Below are 27,419 nucleotides of genomic sequence, written 5' to 3' on the forward strand. Positions count from 1 at the left end.
TCCATTTCATTTTTCAAACAGCTGAAAATAAAATATTTTTGGGTTATGGAAAAGATATTTCACAGCTGTTTAGATGGTACAATGAGTATCTACACTATACTTGCTTGTTTTGTGAAATAAACTTAAATTAGGCAAACTATTGGAATATTAGCAACGAGGAAATGGCAAAGTGATTTCTGCATAGTGCACCTTAAACAATAGGACAAAGTATCAGGGGATGGAACCAAAATTATTTTCCAATTGTGTTCTGAACAGAACCATTATTTTTTTGTTACGTTCTGACCTGCAAAATAAAGTTCTGAACCGGTTTAAACCCCCCAAAAGTGACGGTTTATATAGTTCCTTTCTGTTCCTTTTTAAACCTCTGAAATCGTCATTTAAAAAAAAACATTTATCTCGATATTAAATTACTTCAATCTTCAGTGAGGATAGAGCAGCTTGCTATAGAGCGGGCAAGCTATAGCCTAGTTCTTTACAGTGCCTTCAGAAAGTACTGTATTCATACTCCTTGACTTATTCCACATTTTGTTACAGCCTAAATTCAAAATTAATTAAATATTTTTTTTTTCACCCATCTTCACACAATAACCCATTATGACAAAGTGAAAACATGTTTTTAGACATTTTTCTAAATTTATTGAAAATTAAGTACAGAAATCTCATTTACATAAGTATTCACACCCCTTTGCTATGACACTCCAAATTGAGCTCAGGTGCATCCAATTTCCTTTGATCATCCTTGAGACTTCACTACCACTTGATTGGAGTCCACCTGTGGCCAATGGCCAATTCAATTGTTTGGACATGATTTAGATAGAAACACATCTGTCTATATAAGAACCCACAGCTGACAGTGCTTGTCAGAGCAGAAACTATACCATGAAGTCCAAGGAACTGTCCATAGATCTCCGGGATAGAATTGTGAGGAGGCATATGTCTGGGGATGGGCATAAAACAATTTCTAGAGTGTTGAAAGTTTGAGAGCACAGTGGTCTCCATCCTTGGGAAATATAAAAAATATGAAACTACCCACTCTGCTGTCTGATCAAACTGAGCAACCGGGCAAGAAGGACCTTGGTCAGGGAGGTGACCAAGAACACAATGACCACTCTGACAGAACTACAGAGTTCCTTGGCTGAGCTGGGAGAACCTGCCTGAAGGACTATAGTCTCTACAGCACTTCACCAATCTGGGCTTTATGGGAGAGTGGCCAGACGGAAGACACTCCTGAGAAAAAGGCACATGGTGGCATGCCGGGAGTTTGCAAAAAGGCACATGAAAGACTCAGATCATAAGGCACACGATTCTGTGGTCTGATGAGACAAAAATTGAACTCTCTGGCCTGAATGCAAAGAGCTATGTCTGGAAAAAACCAGGCACAACTCATCACCCGTCTAACACCACCCCTACCGTGAAGCATAGTAGGTGGCAGCATCTTGCTATGGGGATGCTTTTCAGCGGCAGGGACTGGGAGACTGGTAAGGATAGAGGAAACAATGAATGGAGCCAAATACAGGCAAATCCTTGATGAGAACCTGCTTCAGAGTGCAAAGACCTTAAACTGGGGCGAGGATTTACATTCCAACAAGACAATGACCAAGCATACAGCCAAAGGAATGGCTTCAGAACAAGAATGTGAAAGTCCTTGAGTGGCCCAGCCAAAGCCCAGAATTGAATCCCATTGAAAATCTGTGGAAAGACTTGAAGATTGCTGTTCACCGCCGCTCCCCATCTAATTTAAGAGCTTGAGAAAAATTTCAAGGAAGAATGGGAGAAAATCCCCAAATCCAGATGTGCAAAACTGATACAGACATACCCAAGACGACTCAAATCTGTAATCTCCGCCAAAGGTGCTTCTACAAAATGTATTGAGTCAGGAGTGTAAATACTGCAAAAAATTCTAAAAACATGTTTTCATTTTGTCATTATGGGGTATTGTGTGTAGATTGGGGAGAGAAAATATATATTGAATGTCATTGAACTTCCGAGAGTTGGCTTAACGTTGGACCAAGCTTGTGTGTGCAGAGCGGCACCAGAATTAAAAATGCCTTACCTTTTTGTAGTTAATTCAATGTTAAACGTGATAACTATAGTATCCTTAACTAGCATTGAAAAAGTTAATCCATTCTTCTCTAATTAAAAATCTCCTTAATTTCTGAATTGCACTTGTAAAGTCAATAGACTACAGTAACCTACGCTTCAGAGGGGCAGGTAGTCTACACACACTGGCAAAGATTTTTAGCTGGCAGGAAGAAACTGGAATACGTTTCTGAGTGACACAGTGAGGGCTTTGCATAGGCGCTTTGTTGCGGGACCGAAAAAAATGCCCGGAACGTAAAAGAACGTTATTAACCAGTTCCAATGCTTTTAAAATAACGGTTCTGTTCCAGAACAGATCACTTTCGTTCCCTGAACTTGATCCAACCCCTGCAAATAACCGATTAAAAGAATAGCAAACTCAATTTGATTCATCAAAAAATGTTACGTTTAAGGTAGAGCACTTTTAGTAGAGTGCAAAAACTGTGACGATGATGCGTTTGCCAAAAATCGCTTGAGTGAACAGTGTTTTACTGAATGAATAAACTGAAGTAAAAGACCAACCCTGGATAGTTCTGCTAGTGCGGAGTTCATCTCCTGGTCACTGGCAGAGATGGTCTGTCTGATGTCAGCGTAGTACCTTTCCACCATCTGCTTGTAACGGGGGATATCTCTGGCATAAAGCAGTTTGTTTATTGGTGAATCCTAGAGAGAGACAGAGAACGTGAGGGTGAGAGAGATTACCAGTTATAAAGAATCACCTCCACCTTCCACAGTGTCCCATGGCCCAGTCAACTCCTCCCCAGAGGGGTTGGGTTAAATGTGGAAGACACATTTCAGTTAAATGCATTCAGTTGTACAACTGACTAGGTATCCCTATTCCTTTCCCTCCTCTCGCTCACCCTGCCCAGTTTATGCTCTGAGGTGGTGCAAGAGTCCATGAAGGTCTGGGAGATGACCGTTAGCACGGCGTCCACGTGGTCCGAGGGCTGGACGTCAAAGATAAACTGGGGGTTCTTTACAATGTTGATCCAGAACCTCAGGGGCAAACTGGACAGAGGGAATGAGGGAGGGAAAGGGAGTTACATGTATGTATAAGTACTGTTATGTTCATATGTTACATATATCATCCAACCACATTATAACGTAAACACACATACACGTATGAAAGGACACAGATGTGGATGGTCTCAGGAGTCTGTGTGTGCGTGAGTGTGTACCTGTTGGTCTTCTAGATGTGGAAGGAATCAGGATGTGTGTGTGCATGCGCGCATGTATCCATGTACATGCGTGTGTTTGTCTGCGTGTTTGCTTGTACACACTCGTGAGTGTGTGTGTGTTTGTGCTTCTGCCTAGGTGTGTATGTATGTACCTGTTGGTCTTCCAGATGTGGATGGTCTCAGGGTCGGTGATGGCGTGGTGCTGCGCCTGGTCGTCCAGCAGGTCAAAGAAGTACTTGACGGCCAGCGGAACGGGACGACTGGTGGACAGGATCACCGTGAACAGGTCGTCCACAAACTTCTGCAGAGTGCCCTGTGGAGGGAGGGGGAAGGTTAGGGGTTTTGCACAGTTTTGAAAGTCAATGTGGGAGTGTATGTGTGTAGTAATAATTCATTATAATTTGAGGGGTGATTATGTTTGTCCTGTTACACACTTGTGGAAATGTGTTGCCCAACTCCCCGAGACACCCGGAGGGAGTGCGGTCACAGCCAGGGTCACCATTGTCCAGGGCCCCTGGAGAAATTGGGGTCAAGTGCCTTGCTCAGGGCACAGCTACAGATGTTTCACCTTGTCGGCTCTGGGATTCAAACCAGTGACCTTTCAGTTACTGTCCCAAAGGTCTAACCTCCAGGCTACCTGCCGTGTGTGTGTGTGTGTGTCTACAGTATCTGCCAGGTGTGTGTGGGTGATATGTGAGTGCACGTACATGCAATGTGTGTGTCTGTGTGGCTCCAGTATCTACCTTCATGGAGAGCAGACGTGTGAGGTAGATCTCTGGTATTGCCTTGGCCCTCTCCCTCAAGCTGCCGCGGCGGTGCTTGGGTAGCTCAGGCTCTTCGCCGGCTTTGACCAGGTGCCACAGCCTCACCCCGCCCTCGTCTGCATCCTCCAGCATGGGAGTCTCTGAACGGGGGAGGAGGACAGAAGAAAGGAGAAAGGTTGAGAAAGAGAGTTCGCAAGAAAGGGCCATTTAAAATGTTACATTATTTCACATATTTCACAAAAGTGAACATTTGAGTCAACGTTTCAGCCTAGTGGCCTTTCTCAAGATGAGATGCATCCATACTTAATCTACAAAAACTGGAACAACAAGACATTTCCCAGAGAGAGTGGAACTAAAATGCAGTGCAACTCACTTTCACCTGCCACGTAGTCGTGGTTGTCGTGGTGGATGTGTTTGCTGTGGCGCGGGACCAAAGCCACTGTCGCGCCATCTGCAACCTGAAACACAACCACAACAGTGTTAGACATCACTCATGAATATGATATAGATGCACTATGAAGGCTTATGAATGCTTTGTGAATGCTTATGAAGGGTTAATGAAGTGTAATACTATTAATAAAGGCTTAGAAACATGAATTTGACAAAATCTTAAGACCATTACGAATGCTTAATGAATGCTTTACGGGGTGTTATAAACTCTTTGTAAAGCTTTATGACTGCTTGATGTGGGTGCAGACCTTGTAGTGTTGGAGTGTGTTGAGGCGTTTCCAATTGCCCTGGACAATAGACGTCAGGTCTTCATCAGACAGGATCAGATGACCTGCTACACCAGACCTCCACTCTGAAACACACACAGTATGTTAGACAGGCCTATACACAGAATGAACACACACAGTATGTTAGACAGGCCTATACACAGAATGAACACACACAGTATGTTAGACAGGCCTATACACAGAATGAACACACACAGTATGTTAGACAGGCCTATACACAGAATGAACACACACAGTATGTTAGACAGGCCTATACACAGAATGAACACACACAGTATGTTAGACAGGCCTATACACAGAATGAACACACACAGTATGTTAGACAGGCCTATACACAGAATGAACACACACAGTATGTTAGACAGGCCTATACACAGAATGAAGACAGGCCTATACACAGAATGAACACACACAGTATGTTAGACAGGCCTATACACAGAATGAACACACACAGTATGTTAGACAGGCCTATACACAGAATGAACACACACAGTATGTTAGACAGGCCTATACACAGAATGAACACACACAGTATGTTAGACAGGCCTATACACAGAATGAAGACAGGCCTATACACAGAATGAACACACACAGTATGTTAGACAGGCCTATACACAGAATGAACACACACAGTATGTTAGACAGGCCTATACACAGAATGAAACAGAACACTATTATAATACACTACACATCACTTTAGGCTCAGTCACTACCAAGTAACATTCATCATATCCAGTGAGTGAGTGAGGGGGGAAAGGGAGAGGTATGCGTCTGCGTGAAAGTGTGTGTGTGTGTGTGTGTGTGTGTGTGTGTGTGTGTGTGTGTGTGTGTGTGTGTGTGTGTGTGTGTGTGTGTGTGTGTCTGCATGCACATCTTCCCAGAGGTGGGACCAAGTTACTATTATTCAAGTCACAAGGTTCGAGTCTCAAATCAAGTCCCAAGTAGAACGGGTCAAGACTGGAGTCGTGTATTCTAACAGCAAGTCAAGTCCAAGACGTGTATTCTAACAGCAAGTCAAGTCCAAGTCGTGTATTCTAACAGCAAGTCAAGTCCAAGACGTGTATTCTAACAGCAAGTCAAGTCCAAGTCGTGTATTCTAACAGCAAGTCAAGTGACAAGTTTAAGTCTCAAGTCAAGTAAAAAACTAAATCCATAAAAAACTAAATCCTTGTCTATTTATTGAGGCTACCAGACAGCCCTTTTCATTATTTTGTCTCCTCTAATTGTAAAATATGAACCTTGTCGCTGACGGCAAGGCAGGTTTATTTACAGGTCTTGAGCCAATGGTGAATGCGCCATATCATACCAAATATACACGGGAAATAGCCCAAAAGAAATATCCTCGGTATCAGGCTTATTAACCGGTCCTATCTGAACAGACACAGGTATTGGGCAAGACTGTACAGCCTCCCCTTGTGAAACCACATGGAATCTGTCTAACAGGAGCTCAAACAGGTAGGCCTACATAATAACATTATTATTACAATATTATTAACACTTGGCCCCCAGGACCATAGAATAACGCAATTGGCAAATACAACCAATAAACAGGTTCTACAATGTAAAAGGCAATTTCCACATTGATACAGTCGGCTTAATCAGACAATCATTTGTAATGATATTTCTTTCAGCACGCATCATTTTCTCTTAGTCTGACTCCAATGAGATCTACTATGTGCACTGAGGCCTGTGAGCTCCTATTACGCACAACCAAAATGACACAGACACAAGAATCTCCGACAGAACACGGGAAATATGAACAAAGGAAACCATATGTAACAGTATAACTTTAGTACGTCCCCTCGCCCCGACCTCGGGCGCGAACCAGGGACCCTCTGCACACATCAACAACTGACACCCAACGAAGAGTCGTTACCCATCGCTCCACAAAAGCCGCGGCCCTTGCAGAGCAAGGTGCAACACTACTTCTAGGTTTCAGAGCAAGTGACGTAACTGATTGAAACGCTACTAGCGCGTACCCGCTAACTAGCTAGCCATTTCACATCCGTTACACATACATTGAATTAAATAAACATAACTTCTACCTCATGAGTCTTGCGAACGTTCACGTGCGCTTTAAACATCACGCCCACTCAGAACAGTGTAAGAAATGTTTGGCTATATTAAAATGTATCGTAGGCCTATCAGACATGAAACAATCATGTCTATGTGTTGCAATAAAAGTTACGGGGATGGAATGATGAAATGCTAGCAATTATTTTACTATTAAATGGAATATAGATTTACCACATAGCACAGAAAACATTTCAACAAGAGAAAAAAAGCACTCTCCACTGGTGGGAGTTTGGAGAGCATCTTCCCACAGTAGGCTTATAATTCATTTTAACAACAAATTCCAAATGCTAGCTTAAGTTAATTCTACATTTCAAGTAATTATTACATACCAAAAGACCTTTAAGGCCTATGTGAGTAATTGTTGCCCCATTGCTGGTGAGCTTGCAAAGTAAACAGTTAATATTATTGATCGCCCAATTTGTTTTGGAGCTGCATATTTATTTATTATGGCAATCCTCTCTCCCTACAATTTGACGTTTGAGCTTCACCCGATCCAATAGCTGTACAGCAAATCAGTCATCTGTTTGCTAGCTCACCCGACCTGTGTGGAGTGACAGTTTGCTGGTCCAATCAGAGTACCGAGTGTGCGTTTCACTAACCTATCTGTTGCAACTTGCATGTTTTTGTGTTTTTTTTACAAGGGCGATGCTGTGGCTCCTGTCTCTGGCTGTGTGTAGAGTAATCCACGTAGACTCTGTGCCACACAATGAGTGACAAAACATTACAAAACCTGGTCAGATAATTTCAAGTCATCAGTCTCAAGTCAAAGTCGAGTACCGGGTCTTGAGGCTTCAAGTCCAAGTCAAGTCATTTTATTTTCTATCAAGTCGAGTCATCAAATTTGTGACTAGAGTCAGACTCGAGTCCACAACTCTGCATCTTCCTGTGTGTGTGTGTTCCTCACCCAGGTCCAGAGAGTCTGTGTGTGTGTTCCTCACCCAGGACCAGAGAATTCTGTGTGTGTGTTCCTCACCCAGGACCAGAGAATTCTGTGTGTGTGTTCCTCACCCAGGACCAGAGAGTCTGTGTGTGTGTTCCTCACCCAGGACCAGAGAGTCTGTGTGTGTGTTCCTCACCCAGGTCCAGAGAGTCTGTGTGTGGCCGGTGGGAGAAGGAGGTGCCCTTGTAGACCTGGTCCAGGAGTTTCTCCTTCACCTGGGTGATGGTGTCTATATCCAGCACCTTGGAGGGAAGCGGCTGCGTCTCATTCACCCCCTCGCCCTGCATCAACACGTTCAGGGTCTGGGGAGGGGGAGCTTTCAATCACTCACAAAACACACTTTCCTGGATGGTCGTTAGATCTATTTATCTCTGGTTTTTCACTGAAGAAAAAAAAGGGAGTGTGTGTGTGTGGTTAAACTGAGTCCCTCTTGTGAACCAACACTGGACTTTCCCCCTTACTAGCTCTGACTCCGCTGATAACTACTTTAGGAATTGAGGAAAAATGTACTTACTATGACTGAGATATGTGGTTGTCTCACCTAGCTATGTTAAGATGAATGCACTAACTGTAAGTCGCTCTGGATAAGAGCGTCCGCTAAACGACTAAAATGTAAAAAGAAATGTGTATGAGTGTTGTGTCTGAACGCTTGAATGTGTGTGTGGGTACACGTCTGAATGTGTGTGTGTTTGTCTTTGTGTGGCCGTATGAGTGTGTGTATTCTCACCAGGGTCTTGTACTCAACATCCTCTCGGAGGAGACGGTTGTCGTTGAGCGTGTATTTGGCCTTGCCAGTCACCGCGTCCACCGGCCCCTTGTCCACCTGGTGCTTGATAGCCCTGAACAACATGTAGAGAGACTCGCCTGCAGAGTCCTGGAGAGAGGGGGAGACAACAACAGTAAGCATCATGCTAGCGAAACAGGTAAACAATTAGCATTGCGCTAACATATCAGATTAACAATTAGAATCCTGCTAACAAATCAGGTAACAGTCAGCATAATGCTAACAAATCAGGTAACAGTCAGCATAATGCTAACAAATCAGGTAAACAGTCAGCATAATGCTAACAAATCAGGTAAACAGTCAGCATAATGCTAACAAATCAGGTAAACAGTCAGCATAATGCTAACAAATCAGGTAAACAGTCAGCATAATGCTAACAAATCAGGTAAACAGTCAGCATAATGCTAACAAATCAGGTAAACAGTCAGCATAATGCTAACAAATCAGGTAAACAGTCAGCATAATGCTAACAAATCAGGTAAACAGTCAGCATAATGCTAACAAATCAGGTAAACAGTCAGCATAATGCTAACAAATCAGGTAAACAGTCAGCATAATGCTAACAAATCAGATAAACAGTCAGCATAATATTAACAAATGTATGTAAACAGTTAACATCATGATAACCAATCCGGTAAACAATTAGCATCATGTTAACAATCATTGTCCTGGGAAAGACGAGGAGACACAACATTTACCAACATGCTAAAAATGTATTCCTCCATTTCGCCTGCTAATGAATGCTAATGCTAGTAGCCAATTTGACCCACTCTGCTTAAAACTGGCATGGATAACATAGCCAAGATTCACAACCCTGGAATAAAGCCTTGGGCTAGTCGGAATTCTTTGAAAGTGCATCCTTCCTTCCTTGAAGTCATTACTGATTAGAAATGACTGAACAGGTGAAAGCCCTGTGGTGGCATCCTTTCATTTCTGTCCAATTGTGGCTAAACAGTGATTACTTCAAGGATGTACTCAGTCCTGACACGACTCATGTGGAACACAACGAGGGAGAGCTGTGACATACTGCTCTGGATAAGAATACTGTAAATGCAATATTCGCGCAGAAAGGGTTTGAGCTTTGATTGGTTCTCTTTCCTTAGAGTTTTGGACCTCACTTTGTTTGGATGTGAGAATCCAACAGTTGTATTAGAAGGGGTGCGGTACCCTCAGGATCTGTTTGTGGTTGTACATGTGGGTGTTGGAGTGAGAAATACACAGTAAAAATCAGTAAAAAAAAAAAAAAGAACAGCCCTTTTCATTAACCGACACTTCGTGCCATCAACATCAAGGAACCTTTCCAGACTCTGAAGTCAGGAAGACTGAGTTTGGTGTCAGCCAGACAAATCATTTCCTCCTCTGTGTGGAAGTAATTCCTGTGGACCGACTCACCCTGAGGAAAGCATAGAGGCTGATGGACATCCAGTTGGTCAGCAGCTTCTCCACCACTGTCTCCGTTCTGTAAAGCAAAAAATCACTTACACATATTCTCTCTCCTACACACCCTGACCTACACCCCCACCCCCCACACTGTCTCCGTTCTGTAAAGCAAAAAATCACTTACACATATTCTCTCTCATACACACCCTGACCTACACCCCCCCCCACACACACCCTGACCTACACCCCCACACACCCTGACCTACACCCCCCCACACACACACCCTGACCTACACCCCCCGCCCCCCACAATCTCTTCCTATCTTACCTCCGCAGCATGAGTTTAGGGTTCTTGACCACGTACTGCTCCACCAGGTCATTGAGCAGGGTCTTGAGGATGTCTGTGAAGTACTCCAGTTTACCATGCAGCGCCACAGTCAGGAGAGAGGCCACGTAGGCCCGGTCCCTTGGCGAGAACGTCCGCTGGCTCTCTAGGGTATGGATGAACTGGTAGCGAGGTGTAAGAGGAACGACAGCGTGAGAGAAAAAAAATGTAACAGCTAAATATCTCTCCCATTATATTTCAACCAGGGGAGGCTGGTGTAGTGAAGAGGATGTAATTTCAGTAACAAACAAAAACCGTATTTAGGAATCCCCCTTATAAAATGATACCTATGTCTGTTATAGGCTACCGCTACACAGTTTCAAAACCATAGAAATATAATCCATAGAATGGGCTTGGAACCTCTAATCCTGGTAATTTGACTGGTAAACTCATGGGTGCATTCGCAATGGCTGACTGGTATAGTGATGAGATCTGATGCTGGATTGCCATGGTACATTATGATGCTAACTAATGTGGCTCATGCAATGCAATGTATTTTTTGTAATGTCAGTTGAGTTGACTCAACAAATCACAGCACAGATTGATGGGTACGTTTCCTGCTTTACTTCCTGCTTTGCTCCTATGGGTACACCAGTCCACCCATTTTGCCATCATTGACTTGGGAGGCCTTTTCTATGGATTCTATTTCTATGATTCAAACCCTCCTGAGCGGCGCAGCGGTCTAAGGCCTGCATCTCAGTGCAAGAGGCGTCACTACAGTCCCTGGTTCAATTCCAGGCTGGATCACATCCGGCCGTGATTGGGAGTCCCATAGGGCGGCACACAATTGGCCCAGCGTCGTCCGTGTTTGGGGTAGGCTGTTTGTTCTTAACTGACTTGCCTAGTTTTGTTCTTTTGTTCTTAACTGACTTGTTCTTAACTGACTTGCCTAGTTAAATAATGGTTAAATAAATAAAACATACACGTTTAGTATTGCCAGGTGAGGTCAGCTACCAATATTCTTCAATGCATTCATACCTTGCCTGCTTTCCTTCAAAAACACTTGTCTAAAACAAACTTGTTTTAGACTATCAAGAGTCCAATAACATAGTAAGAATCGGTCCAGTTCTTTCACCAATCATCATCACTGTCCCCCTACCTTGGTGAGGAAGAGTTTGCTGTTGAGCAGGTTAGAAAGCTGCACCAGGCCCTGCTCCACTGTGGCCCGCCGACTCTCCTGCACGTCCAGATCCCTCCGCAGGGGCGACTCGCGGTGGCCCGGGAAGAAGATCCGCTCGGCATAGCGCCGGTAGTCCAGGAAGGGGATGCCCGAGCCCACCAGGTCACTGGACATGTCCATCATCTCCGTCATCAGGTCTAGAGGAGCAGGGTCAGGAGTTCAAAGGTTCAAAGGTAACTTTAAAAAAAAAAAATTAACCCCATTCGGAGGACACATATCTTGTTGGTTTTTTACAGCTTTTGTGCTACATTTTACATATACATTTTACATTTATGGTACTTTTATATATAATCACATAATAATACATTACCAAACATAAGCTCATTAATGCTGTCGTTCTGCCCCTGAACAAGGCAGTTAACCCACTGTTCCTAGGCCGTCATTGAAAATAACATTGTTCTTAACTGACTTGCCTAGTTAAATAAAGGTTAAATAAATTAATAATAAATAAGATCCAAACCCTCAGCCACTCTCAGCCCATCCCACCTATCACCATAGACCACCCTCATTTGGTTTCCATGTGCCATGTATTTTTCAATTGTGCTGTGATGTTTTACATATATGTTGAACCTTTCTAATAGTATAGAATCCACAGATTGAGAGCTGAAGATGAAAAACTTTCCTACGACTATTATTATATTATTTATTGACTGACTATGGCTTTCCAAATCGACCAAAACTGGTTAATTTTAAGTGAATGTTGTGATTTTTTAACCATTCCTATATATATATATATATATATATAAATATTCTGTTGGTGGCAAGAATTGTGTATAATAATTTAAATTGAAGCACTAAGTGTTGAATCAAGTGTTGTTTTTTGTACCAGTTCATAAACCATGTGCCATGGAATCGATACATCGAAAATCTCTTCCCATTTATTTTGCAACCTGTATGCCGCAGCTGTCAACATTTTGTCCTCAAATGAAACTGGTATATTTTTCTATTTATGCCAGTTCCTTTCAGCCAATTTATATATTTAATATATGGCAGGCAAACAAGTTCCCTACCTTCTTCCTTTTCCACTTGCCTCCTCCATTTTTGTGGTAATGCTGCAAATCAGTTGGTTGTAAGTTTGGATTGAGCAGACATTCTCATATTTTCCATAGCTGCATTTGTGACATAACTCCTCCCTTTATATTCATAATATAATTAATACATATAGTCTAATTGAAGATTTCTTTCTATAAAGAATGTATTTTTATCAATCAGTATATTTGAGTTTAACCATAACATTTGTTGTAATATTTGTTCTATCTTTTCTGGAGGATAAAACTGAAATTGTAACCAGCGTTGTATGGCTTGTTTAAGAAAGGGCAATACTTTAAACTAAATGTAATTTTCAATTAGTCCGAAATGAGAAGGTGTAATCTGTATAAAAGCAAAAAGGCAATTTTTAAACAAAGGATGAGCCTTTCTTAATAATCTACCGGAGAACTATCTGGGGTTTAAGTATAACTTATGTATGAGTGAAGCGTTTAGTGAGAGGTTTAAAGCTTTAATATTTAATCATTTTAGTCCCCCAAACTCATAATCATTATATAAATAGGCACTTTTCATTTTGTCTGGCTTAGCATTCCAAATAAAATGAAATATTTTTTTGCTCATATGATTTTAAAAAACAAGTTGTCTGGAGTAGGCAGTGCCATTAGTAAGTAAACTGTGATAGGACCAAAGAGTTAATCAATGTGATTTTTCCATAAATAGACAAGTATTTATCTATTTAGAATAGAATCTTATCTATTTTTGCAAACATTCTATTGAAATTGATTGTGATAAGTTCATTTATATTTTTTGAGATGTGAATACCAAGTTTGTCTAACTTCACCATCCGCCTATTTTAATTGGTAAACTACAAGGTAGTGTTAACACTATTTTTTTAACAATCCAATACGTAATATGGCACACTTGTCATAATTAGGTTTTAGTCCAGAGAGGCTAGAAAAGTTATCAAGATCTTCAATGAGACTGTGCAGGGATCCAGATTGCGGACTTAATAAAAAACTTGAGTCATCGGCATACATTGATACTTTTGTTTTTATCCCCTGGATTTCTAACCCCTTGATGTTATTTTTTGATCTAATTTTAATAGCTAGCATTTCAATGGCCATAATAAATAAATATGGAGACAACGGACAGCCTCGTTTTACTCCACTTAAAAGCTCAATACTTTGAGAAGTAACAATTATTTACTATTTTACATCTGGGGTTGCTGTACATAACTTAAACCATTGTATAAGAGATTTACCGAAACTAAAGTAATCCAGGCATTTATATATAAATTCTAGTCGTACTTTATCAAACGCCTTTTCAAAATCTGATATGAAGACCAGGCCTGGTATCTTTGATGTTTCATAGATTTCAATTGTTTCAAGTAATTCTCGTATATTATCGCCAATATATCGTCCATGTAAAAAACCTGTCTGATCAGGATGAACAATATCTGGTAAAACCTTGTTTATTCTATGTGCTATGCATTTCGCCAGGATTTTCACATCACAACATTGAAGTGTGAAAGGCCTCCAGTTTTTTTATTAAATGGACTGGATCTTTAAACTTACCACCTGGATCCTGTTTTAGTAATAATGAAATCAGACCTTCTTGTTGAGTACCTGAAAGTCTACCATTGTCATAAGACTGACTACATCAAAAAAAGGTCTGAAATCTCTCTACTGGTATACCATCAAGCCCTGGTGTTGTTCCAGACTGAAAATATTTAATTGCCAAAAAAAGTTCCTCTTCTGTAAGTTGGCCTTCACACAGGTCTTTCTGTAAATGTTACATTTGACATTATTATTATTATTATTAGGAAAGAAATCCTCCAGTTAACATCATTCAGTGTAAATGGAGGAGCTTAAAATATTTTGCTTCCTCTCTCAAAATATAATTTGGTGAATCATGGATGACTCCATCATTTGTAACGAGTTTCTGTAAATAACTTTTGGTAGCATTTCTATGTTGAAGATTCACCATTTTCCATCCAATTCGCTTTATTTTTGTAATGCATTATACTTAATGGTTCTTGAAAAAGTATCTCCAATTCTTTTTGTTTTTCCTCTAACCTATTTTGTGCCTCTATAGTAGTTTCCTTACCATCTACCTGCGCTGTTACTTCCTCTATTTCCTTTATTAGTCTGATCTCTTTTAACCTAAACCGCTTTTGTTTTAATGATGAGTATTGTATGGCCTCTAAAAGTACATTTAAAAGTGTCCCATACAAGGGGGTGTGACCTTGCTCGGAACATGTGCCAATCAAAAAAGGGCTGACTTTTATTTGTTTTGTTTATTTGGATCCCGGTTAGCTTTTGCAGAAGCAGCAAATCAAATAAAAATGTATTTGTCGCATGCGTAGTAAACAACAGGTGTTCCCAACAATGCAGAGAAAAATAGAAAGATAATAAGAGGAAGAATAAATAAACAGGAATAGTTACAAGAGCATTGTGGTCCACAATAAACTAAACATGACAAGTAACAAATCACTGATACACGAGGACAGTCACACACATTTTAAATACAACGATATACAAACACAACTAAAAACAATAAAACAAAAAATGTTGGGGTTTTATTTTTCCTTTATTTATACAGGTTTTTTCTCATTGAGATAATATCTATTTTCCAAGAGAGACCTGGTCCAATAGCCAAAAAACTTCTCATTAAGCATTACAGATATGTAACTTCAATGTTACGTTAAAATCTCCAATACACCAGTCTCCAACACGATGCAAAGCTTACAATGAATCAGCCAATCGATGTGCTTTCTGTGCAACAGCCGTAGTTGGCCTTGTGCAGCCGTATCGAAGCTCATTGAAGACCTGTATGTAAGCATTGTCCACAGATTTCAACTAGCAGTGGACTCTTCCTGTATTTCTTTTCTTTTTTTGTGTGTTAGAGAGTGTCTGTGTGTGTCCACTCACAGTCCTGCCACTCCAGTGAAAGTCAGTGGAGAAAAGAGGCCCCTTAAAAAGGCTATACAGAACTTTGGGATTTTAAGCTAAAAGGGTCAGCTAAATGAACAGATATATTGTCCAGAAGTTACCTCATTGGACAAAAAGGGGTACACCCCCCAGAACCATGAGAAACATCCCTCAGGGAGCTCGACTCATGGTTTTTAATGTTGTCAATATTATTGCAGAGCCAAGTTTCCACACTTTGGTCTGGACAATAAAGTTTATTTTAGTCCGACTGAACGATGGAATGCTGACGTTGAAACTAGATGCTGAGAATTGTGTTATTGCTTCAAAAGCAATGAATGTTGACATTGGGCGAGGAGTGGGGCCAAAATTAAACTTGTTATTGTCAGAAGCCCACTGAGTGGAATTCGAAGACATTTCATACGCACAGGGATTATATGATCAGATCATTATATAAAAAAAGTTCAAAAACAAAATGGATCCATCCGCGTCAAGGATAAATAAACACACAGGGGGTTCTCGTTTCTCTATCAGAGTTCTATCAGGGTTCATAAACTGAAAGGATTGGATATTCTATCAGAGTTCTATCAGGGTTCACAAACTGAAAGGATTGGATAGGTGAGAAATATAGAAAGAGCCTGCTACTTCCCTATTGGGGGGTTAGTAATATATTGAAATGTCTCTCTTCCCATGTCTCCCCTATTGGGGGGTTAGTAATATATTGAAATGTCTCTCTTCCCATGTCTCTCCTATTGGGGGGTTAGTAATATATTGAAATGTCTCTCTTCCCATGTCTCTCCTATTGGGGGGTTAGTAATATATTGAAATGTCTCTCTTCCCATGTCTCTCCTATTCGGGGGTTAGTAATATATTGAAATGTCTCTCTTCCCATGTCTCTCCTATTGGGGGGTTAGTAATATATTGAAATGTCTCTCTTCCCATGTCTCTCCTATTGGGGGGTTAGTAATATATTGAAATGTCTCTCTTCCCATGTCTCTCCTATTGGGGGGTTAGTAATATATTGAAATGTCTCTCTTCCCATGTCTCTCCTATTGGGGGGTTAGTAATATATTGAAATGTCTCTCTTCCCATGTCTCTCCTATTGGGGGGTTAGTAATATATTGAAATGTCTCTCTTCCCATGTCTCTCCTATTGGGGGGTTAGTAATATATTGAAATGTCTCTCTTCCCATGTCTCTCCTATTGGGGGGTTAGTAATATATTGAAATGTCTCTCTTCCCATGTCTCTCCTATTGGGGGGTTCGTAATATATTGAAATGTCTCTCTTCCCATGTCTCTCCTATTGGGGGGTTCGTAATATATTGAAATGTCTCTCTTCCCATGTCTCTCCTATTGGGGGGTTCGTAATATATTGAAATGTCTCTCTTCCCATGTCTCTCCTATTGGGGGGTTCGTAATATATTGAAATGTCTCTCTTCCCATGTCTCTCCTATTGGGGGGTTAGTAATATATTGAAATGTCTCTCTTCCCATGTCTCTCCTATTGGGGGGTTAGTAATATATTGAAATGTCTCTCTTCCCATGTCTCTCCTATTGGGGGGTTAGTAATATATTGAAATGTCTCTCTTCCCATGTCTCTCCTATTGGGGGGTTAGTAATATATTGAAATGTCTCTCTTCCCATGTCTCTCCTATTGGGGGGTTAGTAATATATTGAAATGTCTCTCTTCCCATGTCTCTCCTATTGGGGGGTTAGTAATATATTGAAATGTCTCTCTTCCCATGTCTCTCCTATTGGGGGGTTAGTAATATATTGAAATGTCTCTCTTCCCATGTCTCTCCTATTGGGGGGTTAGTAATATATTGAAATGTCTCTCTTCCCATGTCTCTCCTATTGGGGGGTTAGTAATATATTGAAATGTCTCTCTTCCCATGTCTCTCCTATTGGGGGGTTAGTAATATATTGAAATGTCTCTCTTCCCATGTCTCTCCTATTGGGGGGTTAGTAATATATTGAAATGTCTCTCTTCCCATGTCTCTCCTATTGGGGGGTTCGTAATATATTGAAATGTCTCTCTTCCCATGTCTCTCCTATTGGGGGGTTCGTAATATATTGAAATGTCTCTCTTCCCATGTCTCTCCTATTGGGGGGTTCGTAATATATTGAAATGTCTCTCTTCCCATGTCTCTCCTATTGGGGGGTTAGTAATATATTGAAATGTCTCTCTTCCCATGTCTCTCCTATTGGGGGGTTCGTAATATATTGAAATGTCTCTCTTCCCATGTCTCTCCTATTGGGGGGTTAGTAATATATTGAAATGTCTCTCTTCCCATGTCTCTCCTATTGGGGGGTTAGTAATATATTGAAATGTCTCTCTTCCCATGTCTCTCCTATTGGGGGGTTAGTAATATATTGAAATGTCTCTCTTCCCATGTCTCTCCTATTGGGGGGTTAGTAATATATTGAAATGTCTCTCTTCCCATGTCTCTCCTATTGGGGGGTTAGTAATATATTGAAATGTCTCTCTTCCCATGTCTCTTCCTCCCTCATATCACATTTCTCTGTCTCTTTCGGAGCGATTCAGGTGTGTTAGTGCTGGACTGGAACAAAATCCTGTACACTGCCACCCTCCAGGACCAGAAGTGCCCAACCACTGTTCTATTTAGACTGTCTGCTGTGGTGTGTGACTGAACTGGGAACTCTTTCTCGCAGCAGTATCCCCAACTCTTTCTTGTCACTTCTCTCACAATATACCACGGTCTCTCTCTATATCCCTCTAACTCTGCCTGTGGGGGAGAAGGTTGGTGCATTGAAATATAATGCATCTGCTTGTACCTCCTAGTTATTGGAACCCTCAATATGGCCATTGACTTGAAAGGGGATGTAGGTTCTATTAATTCTATTTTTATGGATTAGTTAGTGTTGGGGTCTGACCTGTGAACTCCTTCTTGCAGCGGTCTCTCACACTGGTCTCCAGGTTCTCCAGTTGGATCTGAACCTTCTTGTAGTCCCTCAGAGCCTGTTTACTCTTCCTCCTGTTAACACGCACACACACACACACACACACACACACACACACACTAGAACTGTACTCACATCCCAAGATACAGAAGGTTCACGTAAACAAATACCTGTGCACACACACATACCTGTAGATGAGCACTATGATGAGGACGATGAGGGCTAGGATGGAGGCCCCCATGCCCACACCTACCTGGGCCTCCAGGGGGAAGGTGGACAGGCTGAGGATGTCGTACTGCACCGTACCCAGGGAGAAGTTCAGGTTGCCCATGTGGACCTGGAACACACACAGACAAATCTGCTATGGCGCTAGACTGTACAAGCTGGGGTTAGGGTTAATTAGCCTCAAATGGGGTGAGGGAGCCAAATGAGACTACTGAGATGTGTCAACCGTGTTTTTATCAGAAAACCTTACTGTCGACTCAGTCCTCCCATTTTTCTTTCCTCAATGTCTCTCTCTCTCTCAAAGCGCATTGGAGGACAAGGTCCGAGGGAGGGACCTTGGATCCTCTCCTCCAATGCGCCTTGAGAGAGAAGTGACAAACGGAGGAAACAAGGACAGAGGAAGCAAGGATTTGACAACTAATAATGTTTTTAGACACAGCCCTATTGTGTTGGAATGAATGCTCTTATCTATCTTGTGTACTGTAATGTGTATGTTTGTCCTCAGGACAGTGCGTAAAGGAACAGAACTGCAGAGGTGGACTCACGGTGAACTCGGGAAGCGTGTCGGCACCCTCGCGTTTCCTTCCGCTGTTGGGGGGTCCCGGGAAGGGCTGCTGGGGTGGGGGCTCGCAGTACAGGTGGTTCCTGGTCAGGGTCTTCACAGCACACACCCCCTCCCCCACCAACACCACCACCTCCTCTTTAGAGATGGCCAGGTCCAAGTTCTCACCCTAGGGAGGGGGGAGAGAGACATAGAAAGACGGGGAGTATGAGATGAAGAGAGGACGAAAGAGAGAGAAGATATTACCACATTGAGCATCATGCTGGAATCAAAACCTCTGTATTCCTTTTCTTTGGAACATTCCTCTATTTCCCCAACGTGCAGGTCTATCTTTCATGGGAGTCTATCCCCTTGCCTTGGCTTTATAGTAGTACCTAGCTGGTAATGCTAACCTCCAGCTGTCAACTGTACATGCTGTTAGCCTGAAGGTGGCTAGCCTCCAGCAGCTTATTTACCAAGTTGAGAGAGTAACAGCTAGCGGACAATGCTAACCTCCAGCAGCTTATTTAACATGTTGAGAGAGTAGCAGCTAGCGCATAATGCTAACCTCCAGCAGCTTATTTAACAAGTTGAGAGAGTAGCAGCTAGCGGCTAACGCTAACCTCCAGCTGAATAAAGCTTCCTGGGTTGTAGCGGTAGGGCTTGAGGGGCTCCTGCTGGTTGAGCGGGTGCAGCACGGGGTTAGGCTCGTAGCTGAAGGCCCCCTGGGGGCTGACGGTACCAAACGGGAAGCGCAGGTTGTCCAGTAGGAAGGCCACGTCCACCTGCGAGCCCCACACAGAGGGCTCCACTGCCGGGCTCCGGCACAGGATCAGACTGGACGAGTTGACCTCGCAACGCTCCATGTACTGGTGGAGGGAGATAGAGAAGAGGGGGAGGAGTAAATCAATCCATCAATCAAATGCATTTATAAAGCACTTTTTACATCAGCAGTTGTCACAAAGCACTTTTAAATAACCCAAGATGGAGGGCAGCAGGGCAGTATCTTCCGAGATTCCTAAAGATTGGAAAGCTGCCGCGGTCATCCCCCTCTTCAAAGGGGGTGACACTCTAGACCCAAACTGTTACAGACCTATATCCTTCCCTGCCTTTCCAAAGTCTTCGAAAGCCAAGTTAACAAACAGATCACTGACCATTTCGAATCCCACCGTACCTTCTCCACTGTGCAATACGGTTTCCGAGCTGGTCACGGGTGCACCTCAGCCACTCTCAAGGTACTAAACAATATCATAACCGCCATTGATAAAACACAGTACTGTGCAGCCGTCTTCATCGACCTGGCCAAGGCTTTCGACTCTGTCAATCACCGTATTCTTATCAGCAGACTCAAAAGCCTTGATTTCTCTAATGACTGCCTCGCCTGGTTCACGAACTACTTCTCTGATAGAGTTCAGTTTGTCAAATCGGAGGGCCTGTTGTCCAGACCTCTGGCAATCTCTATGGGGGTACCACAGGGTTAAATTCTCGGGCCGACTCTTTTCTCTGTATACATCAATGATGTTGCTCTTGCTGCTGGTGATTCTTTGATCCACCTCAACGCAGACGACACCATTCTGTATACATCTGGCCCTTCTTTGGACACTGTGTTAACAAACCTCCAAACAAGCTTCAATGCCATACAACACTCCTTCCGTGGCCTCCAACTGCTCTTAAATGCAAGTAAAACTAAATGCATGCTCTTCAACCGATCGCTGCCCGCACCTGCCTGCCCACCCGACTAGCTTCACTACTCTGGACGGCTCTGACTTAGAATATGTGGACAACTACAAATACCTAGGTGTCTGATTAGACTGTAAACTCTCCTTCCAGACTCATATTAAGCATCTCCAATCCAAAGTCAAATCTAGAATCAGCTTCCTATTTCGCAAAAAAGCCTCCTTCACTGACGCTGCCAAACTTACCCTCGTAAAACTGACTATCCTACCGATCCTCGACTTCGGCGATGTCATTTACAAAATAGCCTCCAACTCTCTACTCAGCAAACTGTATTCAGTCTATCACAGTGCCATCCGTATTGTCGCCAAAGCCCCATATACCACCCATTACTGCGACCTGTATGCTCTCGTCAGCTGGCCCTCGCTACATATTCGTCACCAGACCCACTGGCTCCAGGTCATCTATAAGACTTTGCTATGTAAAGCTCCGCCTTCTCAGCTCACTGGTCACCATAACAACACCCACCCGTAGCACACACTCCAGCAGGTATATTTCACTGGTCATCCCCAAAGCCAACACCTCTTTGGCCGCCTTTCTTTCCAGTTCTCTGCTGCCAATTACTGGAACGAATTGCATAAATTGCTGAAGTTGGAGACTTATATTTCCCTCACTAACTTTAGCAGCTTACCGATCGCTGCAACTGTACATAGCCCATCTGTAAATGGCCCATCCAACTACCTACCTCATCCCCATTATGGTTTTTATTTACTTTTTTTGCTCTTTTGCACACAAGTATTTCTACTTGCACATCATCATCTGCACATCTATCACTCCAGTGTTAATTTGCTAAATTGTAATTACTTCGCTACTATGGCCTATTTATTGCCTTACCTCCTTACTCCATTTGCACACACTGTATATAGATTTTTCTGTTATTGACTGTACTTTTGTTTATCCTATGTAACTCTGTGTTGTTGTTTTATGTCGCACTGCTTTGCTTTATCTTGGCCATGTCGCAGTTGTAAATGAGAACTTGTTCTCAACTGGCCTACCTGGTTAAATAAAGGTGAAATAATAAAAAATAATTTTAAAAAGTTACAATATTACTCCTTAGAATAGATTCTACAAAATACAGGAGAAAGATACATTTCATCTATACAGTCCTGAAACACACTCACCACCCACTCTCCTTCCCTCACCACCCACTCTCCTTCCCTCACCACCCACTCTCCTTCCCTCACCACACACCTGTATGATTGAGCAGACTGGGTCCCCAGGGCAGTTGGGCTCCGGTACGATCCTGCGATGCCTCCACAGCACCTTGTCCTCCGTCTCATGCTCCCTTTCTCCTCCACTCCTCCTCCTCCTTCTCCTCTGGGGGATGGACTCCCAGGGGAACACAGTGACCAACATGTTAGGTTGCTGTACCACATCCAGGTTGTGACCCGACACGAAGATCAGACGGCCACCGCTATACACAGAGAGGGGAGGAAATGTCACAAACCCATAGAAATACAATTACTAGAACGAAAAGGTTGTGGCCCAACACAAAGAGCAGACACCCACCTCTACACAAACAGAGAGGGAGGAGATGTGTCACAACACCTGTATGAGTGGGGCCAGGGACACTGAATTTAGGCTTAGAAATCCTTCTTTAACCTGTGTCCGTCCTCCCTTCATCTACACTGATTGAAGTGGATTTAACAAGTGACATCAATAAGGGATCATAGCTTTCACCTGGGTTCACCTGGTCTGTCTATGTCAAGGAAAGAGCAGGTGTTCATAATGTTTTGTATGTATGAGTGGGGCCAGGGACTCTGAACTTTAGATGGACCCGACAGACACTGCTACACACAGAGATAAGGAGGACAATGTTTTGTCATGAACGTAGAAATATAACTACTAGAATGGTAATTCCCATTCAAGTTAATGTTCTGTGATGGTCAGACTTGCGGCCATATTGAGTGTCCACTCGAGTGTTTCAGTCCAGTGGGGTCAAGTCCATTCAACTTTAGATAATTTTTATCAAGAAGTTCCCTTAAGCGAAGTTCACGTAAACCAACTTCAGTTCACTTCAAGTAACACATCTATAGATCTGTAAGAGGTCACACACACACCTGAGGAAGCTCTTGGCGGGCGCGGCCTGGGTGATGTTGGGGTTGGGGGTGAAGCGGTAGGCCGACTCGTGAAGGTGGCGCTGGCTGTTGCCATAGTGAAGCGTCACGCGGTGATCGCCCGTCCTGTTGCTGCTGCCCGTCACACACACCACACTGTCATCCTGGGCCTCTGATAAACTGAGGGGGAGGAGAGAAGAGGAGGAGGGAGGAGAGAAGAGGGGGGAGAGGAGGAGGGGGGGAAGAGAGAAGAGAAGGGAGGAGGAGAGAAGAGGAGAGAAGAGAGGAGGAGAGGAGAGGAGAGAAGAGAGGAGGAGAGAAGAGAAGGGAGGAGGAGAGAAGAGAGGAGGAGAGGAGAGAAGAGAGGAGGAGAGGAGAGAAGAGAGGAGGAGAGAAGAGAGGAGGAGAGAAGAGAAGAGGAGAGGAGAGAAGAGAGGAGGAGAGGAGAGAAGAGAGGAGGAGAGAAGAGAGGAGGAGAGAAGAGAAGAGAAGAGAGGAGGAGAGAAGAGAAGAGAGGAGGAGAGAAGAGAGGAGGAGAGAAGAGAAGAGAGGAGGATAGAATGGAGGAGGAGAGAAGAGAAGGGAGGAGAGAAGAGAAGGGAGGAGGAGAGAAGAGAAGAGAGGAGGAGAGAAGAGAAGAGAGGAGGAGAGAATAGAAGGGAGGAGGAGAGCAGAGAAGGGAGGAGGAGAGAAGAGAAGAGAGGAGGAGAGAAGAGAAGAGAGGAGGAGAGAATAGAAGGGAGGAGGAGAGCAGAGAAGGGAGGAGGAGAGAAGAGATGGGAGGAGGAGAGAATAGAAGGGAGGAGGAGAGAATAGAAGGGAGGAGGAGAGAAGAGTGAGAGTAGTAGAGAACAGTACAGCACAGTGAACAGGATCATGTATCTGTCTCTCTCTTTATGTGTGTTCATGAATGAGTTTCATAATCACTCACATGACACATTGCACTCCTCCCACGGTGACAGTGATGTCAGAGGGGCGTCCCGTGAGCAGGTTCCTCCCAGTGATGATCAGGGACGTGCCCCCCGCCTTGGGACCCCTCTGGGGGGACACCTCCATCACAAACGGATCCTGGTAGCTGAACCTCTGGCTGGAGAGGCCAAACTCTCCCCCGCTCACTTCTACTGACACTTGGCCCGTCTTCTCTCCCCCGCTGGCTTTGGTCTTACACACAATCCTACAGAGGACACACACAGATATAGGTTAATTATGAATCATAGTAATCACACACACATTGACCCCCCTCCCCCACCTAACACAGAGACACACACCCTGGTGGCAGGTAGTCTAGTGGTTAGAGCGTTGGACTAGTAACCAAAAGGTTGCTAGATCGAATCCCCGAGCTGACAAGGTAAACGTTTGTTTTCTGCCCCTGAGCAAGCCAGTTAACCCACTGTTCCCCAGGCGGCGAAGACGTGGATGTTGATTAAGGCAGCTCCCCGCACCTCTCTGATTCAGAGGGGTTGGGTTAAATGCAGAAAACACATTTCAGTTGAACACATTCAGTTGTACAACTGACTAGGTATCCCCCTTTCACAGTCCATACCTGGAGGAGACCTCGTAGAGGTGGGGGATGACAGAGCAGGAAACCCCGGCCACAGTGACAGAGTGCAGGATGTCCTCAGCCTTCTGGCCCAGGTTGGACCCTGAGATGGTCAGCACAGTTCCCCCCTCCACCAGTCCAGACAGGGGCTCAATCTAACACAGAAGTATAAAACACGTTAGAACTGATTCTTTCTCGTCCTCAACAATAAGACTACAACAGTAAATCCAGAGTTATATCTCTATAAATGACTCTGGTTCATTCCATTAAGTTAAGCCAGAAATATTCTAGTGACCATAAACTAAGAGAATTGCATCTGTCACACTTATGACACTATGTCAAGTGTTAAAAAGTGTTGAGCGTTAATACAATGATAGAGTTCTTGACGGGGGGGCGTATGGACGGTACTCACAGCATGGATGACGGGGGCGGGGCAGGTCTGTTCGATGGGCTCGCTGCAGGAGTCTCCGTACAGACATGTGGACTGGTCCCCTCCACACCACACACAGCCATACTTCTGGTCCGCCGTGTGACACCGGCTACAGTCAGAACGCCCCACCGAACAGTTGTACAGAGTCACTAGAAGAAAAAGGAAGAGAGAGTTAAAGAGACTGTGAGAGAGATAGCATGACTTAGAGTTTACAGTATGTTGAAATAGTGTAGAGTTAAACATTAAGCAACAATAATAGTCATTGAGAGAGAGAGAGAGAGATAATACAGTCATTGAGAGAGAGAGAGATAATACAGTCATTGAGAGAGAGAGAGATAATACAGTCATTGAGAGAGAGAGAGAGAGAGAGATAATACAGTCATTGAGAGAGAGAGAGAGAGAGAGAGAGATAATACAGTCATTGAGAGATAATACAGTCATTGAGAGAGAGAGAGAGATAATACAGTCATTGAGAGAGAGAGAGAGAGAGAGAGAGAGAGAGAGAGAGAGAGAGAGATAATACAGTCATTGAGAGAGAGAGAGAGAGAGAGATAATACAGTCATTGAGAGAGAGAGAGAGATAATACAGTCATTGAGAGAGAGAGAGAGAGAGATAATACAGTCATTGAGAGAGAGAGAGAGAGATAATACAGTCATTGAGAGAGAGAGAGATAATACAGTCATTGAGAGAGAGAGAGAGATAATACAGTCATTGAGAGAGAGAGAGATAATACAGTCATTGAGAGAGAGAGATAATACAGTCATTGAGAGAGAGAGAGATAATACAGTCATTGAGAGAGAGAGAGATAATACAGTCATTGAGAGAGAGAGAGATAATACAGTCATTGAGAGAGAGAGAGATAATACAGTCATTGAGAGAGAGAGAGATAATACAGTCATTGAGAGAGAGAGAGATAATACAGTCATTGAGAGAGAGATAATACAGTCATTGAGGGAGAGAGATAATACAGTCATTGAGAGAGAGAGATAATACAGTCATTGAGAGAGAGATAATACAGTCATTGAGAGAGAGAGAGATAATACAGTCATTGAGAGAGAGAGAGATAATACAGTCATTGAGAGAGAGAGAGATAATACAGTCATTGAGAGAGAGAGAGATAATACAGTCATTGAGAGAGAGAGAGAGATAATACAGTCATTGAGAGAGAGAGAGAGAGAGAGAGAGAGAGAGAGAGAGAGAGAGATAATACAGTCATTGAGAGATAATACAGTCATTGAGAGAGAGAGAGAGAGAGAGAGAGAGAGATAATACAGTCATTGAGAGATAATACAGTCATTGAGAGAGAGAGAGAGAGAGAGATAATACAGTCATTGAGAGAGAGAGATAATACAGTCATTGAGAGAGAGAGAGAGATAATACAGTCATTGAGAGAGAGAGAGAGAGAGATAATACAGTCATTGAGAGAGAGAGAGAGAGAGATAATACAGTCATTGAGAGAGAGAGAGAGAGATAATACAGTCATTGAGAGAGAGAGAGATAATACAGTCATTGAGAGAGAGAGAGAGATAATACAGTCATTGAGAGAGAGAGAGATAATACAGTCATTGAGAGAGAGAGATAATACAGTCATTGAGAGAGAGAGAGATAATACAGTCATTGAGCGAGAGAGAGAGATAATACAGTCATTGAGAGAGAGATAGATAATACAGTCATTGAGCGAGAGAGAGATAATACAGTCATTGAGAGAGAGATAATACAGTCATTGAGAGAGAGAGAGATAATACAGTCATTGAGAGAGAGAGAGAGATAATACAGTCATTGAGAGAGAGAGATAATACAGTCATTGAGAGAGAGAGAGAGATAATACAGTCATTGAGAGAGAGAGAGATAATACAGTCATTGAGAGAGAGATAATACAGTCATTGAGAGAGAGAGAGATAATACAGTCATTGAGAGAGAGAGAGAGAGAGAGAGAGAATTGTTAAAGTAATTTAAATGTTGAAAGATAATGATGAAATAATTCCCACTCTGAAACCTTATAACTGTATGAAATTGATTAGAATCATACATTTATTATCTGATGGGTTTGTTTAGGTTAAGTCAGTAAAAGTATAATTAATGATGTGTGTAGTTTTAGTCAGAATTAGGGTAAAACAATACATCTGTACAATATATCTTTATAGTATCTTAAACACAGACTGTCTGAGCAAAATGCGGTGCCGACCTTGCTAGGGGCCTCAGAGATTTGGGAGAGGGCAGTGAGTACTCCCTAATCTTGAGGGAGGACAGGGAGTGCTTCCCACGGTCTCCCTAATCTTTGTCGGCTGGGTAGTGATACAGTATGTGCGTAGGATACCTACTGTTTGTGTGTGAATGTAAGTGCGTAAGGAGCCAGTATAAAATGAATGGTTTTGTACAACGGACCAGCGCTCTCGTGAATAAACATTTTGACTATCATAGCTGGGCCTCTGTCTGTTTCATTCAACCAGTATCTTACAAATTCTGGGTTGCAGACTGAGTAGTTTAATTGAAGTGGTTTATGAACATTGAGAACATAATTCTCTTAACAATAATACAGTCATTGAGAGAGAGA

General features: G+C 42.9%; 1 protein-coding gene across 1 annotated transcript in view; it reads right to left on the minus strand.

Annotated features, from left to right (window-relative positions):
* LOC120065424 (plexin-B1-like) overlaps positions 1-27,419 on the minus strand; it is a 166,299-nt gene that overhangs the window by 3,486 nt on the left and 135,394 nt on the right. Inside the window, exons 16-35 of the mRNA XM_039016429.1 lie at positions 24,847-25,013; positions 24,438-24,589; positions 23,826-24,068; positions 22,898-23,074; positions 22,029-22,251; positions 19,727-19,972; positions 19,108-19,293; positions 18,526-18,674; positions 18,311-18,411; positions 11,423-11,640; positions 10,267-10,445; positions 9,951-10,017; positions 8,502-8,648; positions 7,911-8,076; positions 4,720-4,823; positions 4,395-4,479; positions 4,001-4,161; positions 3,410-3,570; positions 2,940-3,087; positions 2,602-2,742 (exon numbers count right to left, since the gene is read on the minus strand). Of these exons, the coding sequence (XP_038872357.1) occupies positions 2,602-2,742; positions 2,940-3,087; positions 3,410-3,570; positions 4,001-4,161; positions 4,395-4,479; positions 4,720-4,823; positions 7,911-8,076; positions 8,502-8,648; positions 9,951-10,017; positions 10,267-10,445; positions 11,423-11,640; positions 18,311-18,411; positions 18,526-18,674; positions 19,108-19,293; positions 19,727-19,972; positions 22,029-22,251; positions 22,898-23,074; positions 23,826-24,068; positions 24,438-24,589; positions 24,847-25,013 (3,221 nt within the window). The remainder of the gene's footprint in view (positions 1-2,601; positions 2,743-2,939; positions 3,088-3,409; positions 3,571-4,000; positions 4,162-4,394; positions 4,480-4,719; positions 4,824-7,910; positions 8,077-8,501; positions 8,649-9,950; positions 10,018-10,266; positions 10,446-11,422; positions 11,641-18,310; positions 18,412-18,525; positions 18,675-19,107; positions 19,294-19,726; positions 19,973-22,028; positions 22,252-22,897; positions 23,075-23,825; positions 24,069-24,437; positions 24,590-24,846; positions 25,014-27,419) is intronic.

This window comes from Salvelinus namaycush, chromosome 20 (genome assembly GCF_016432855.1).
Source record: "Salvelinus namaycush isolate Seneca chromosome 20, SaNama_1.0, whole genome shotgun sequence".
NCBI classification, from domain to species: Eukaryota; Metazoa; Chordata; class Actinopteri; order Salmoniformes; family Salmonidae; genus Salvelinus; species Salvelinus namaycush.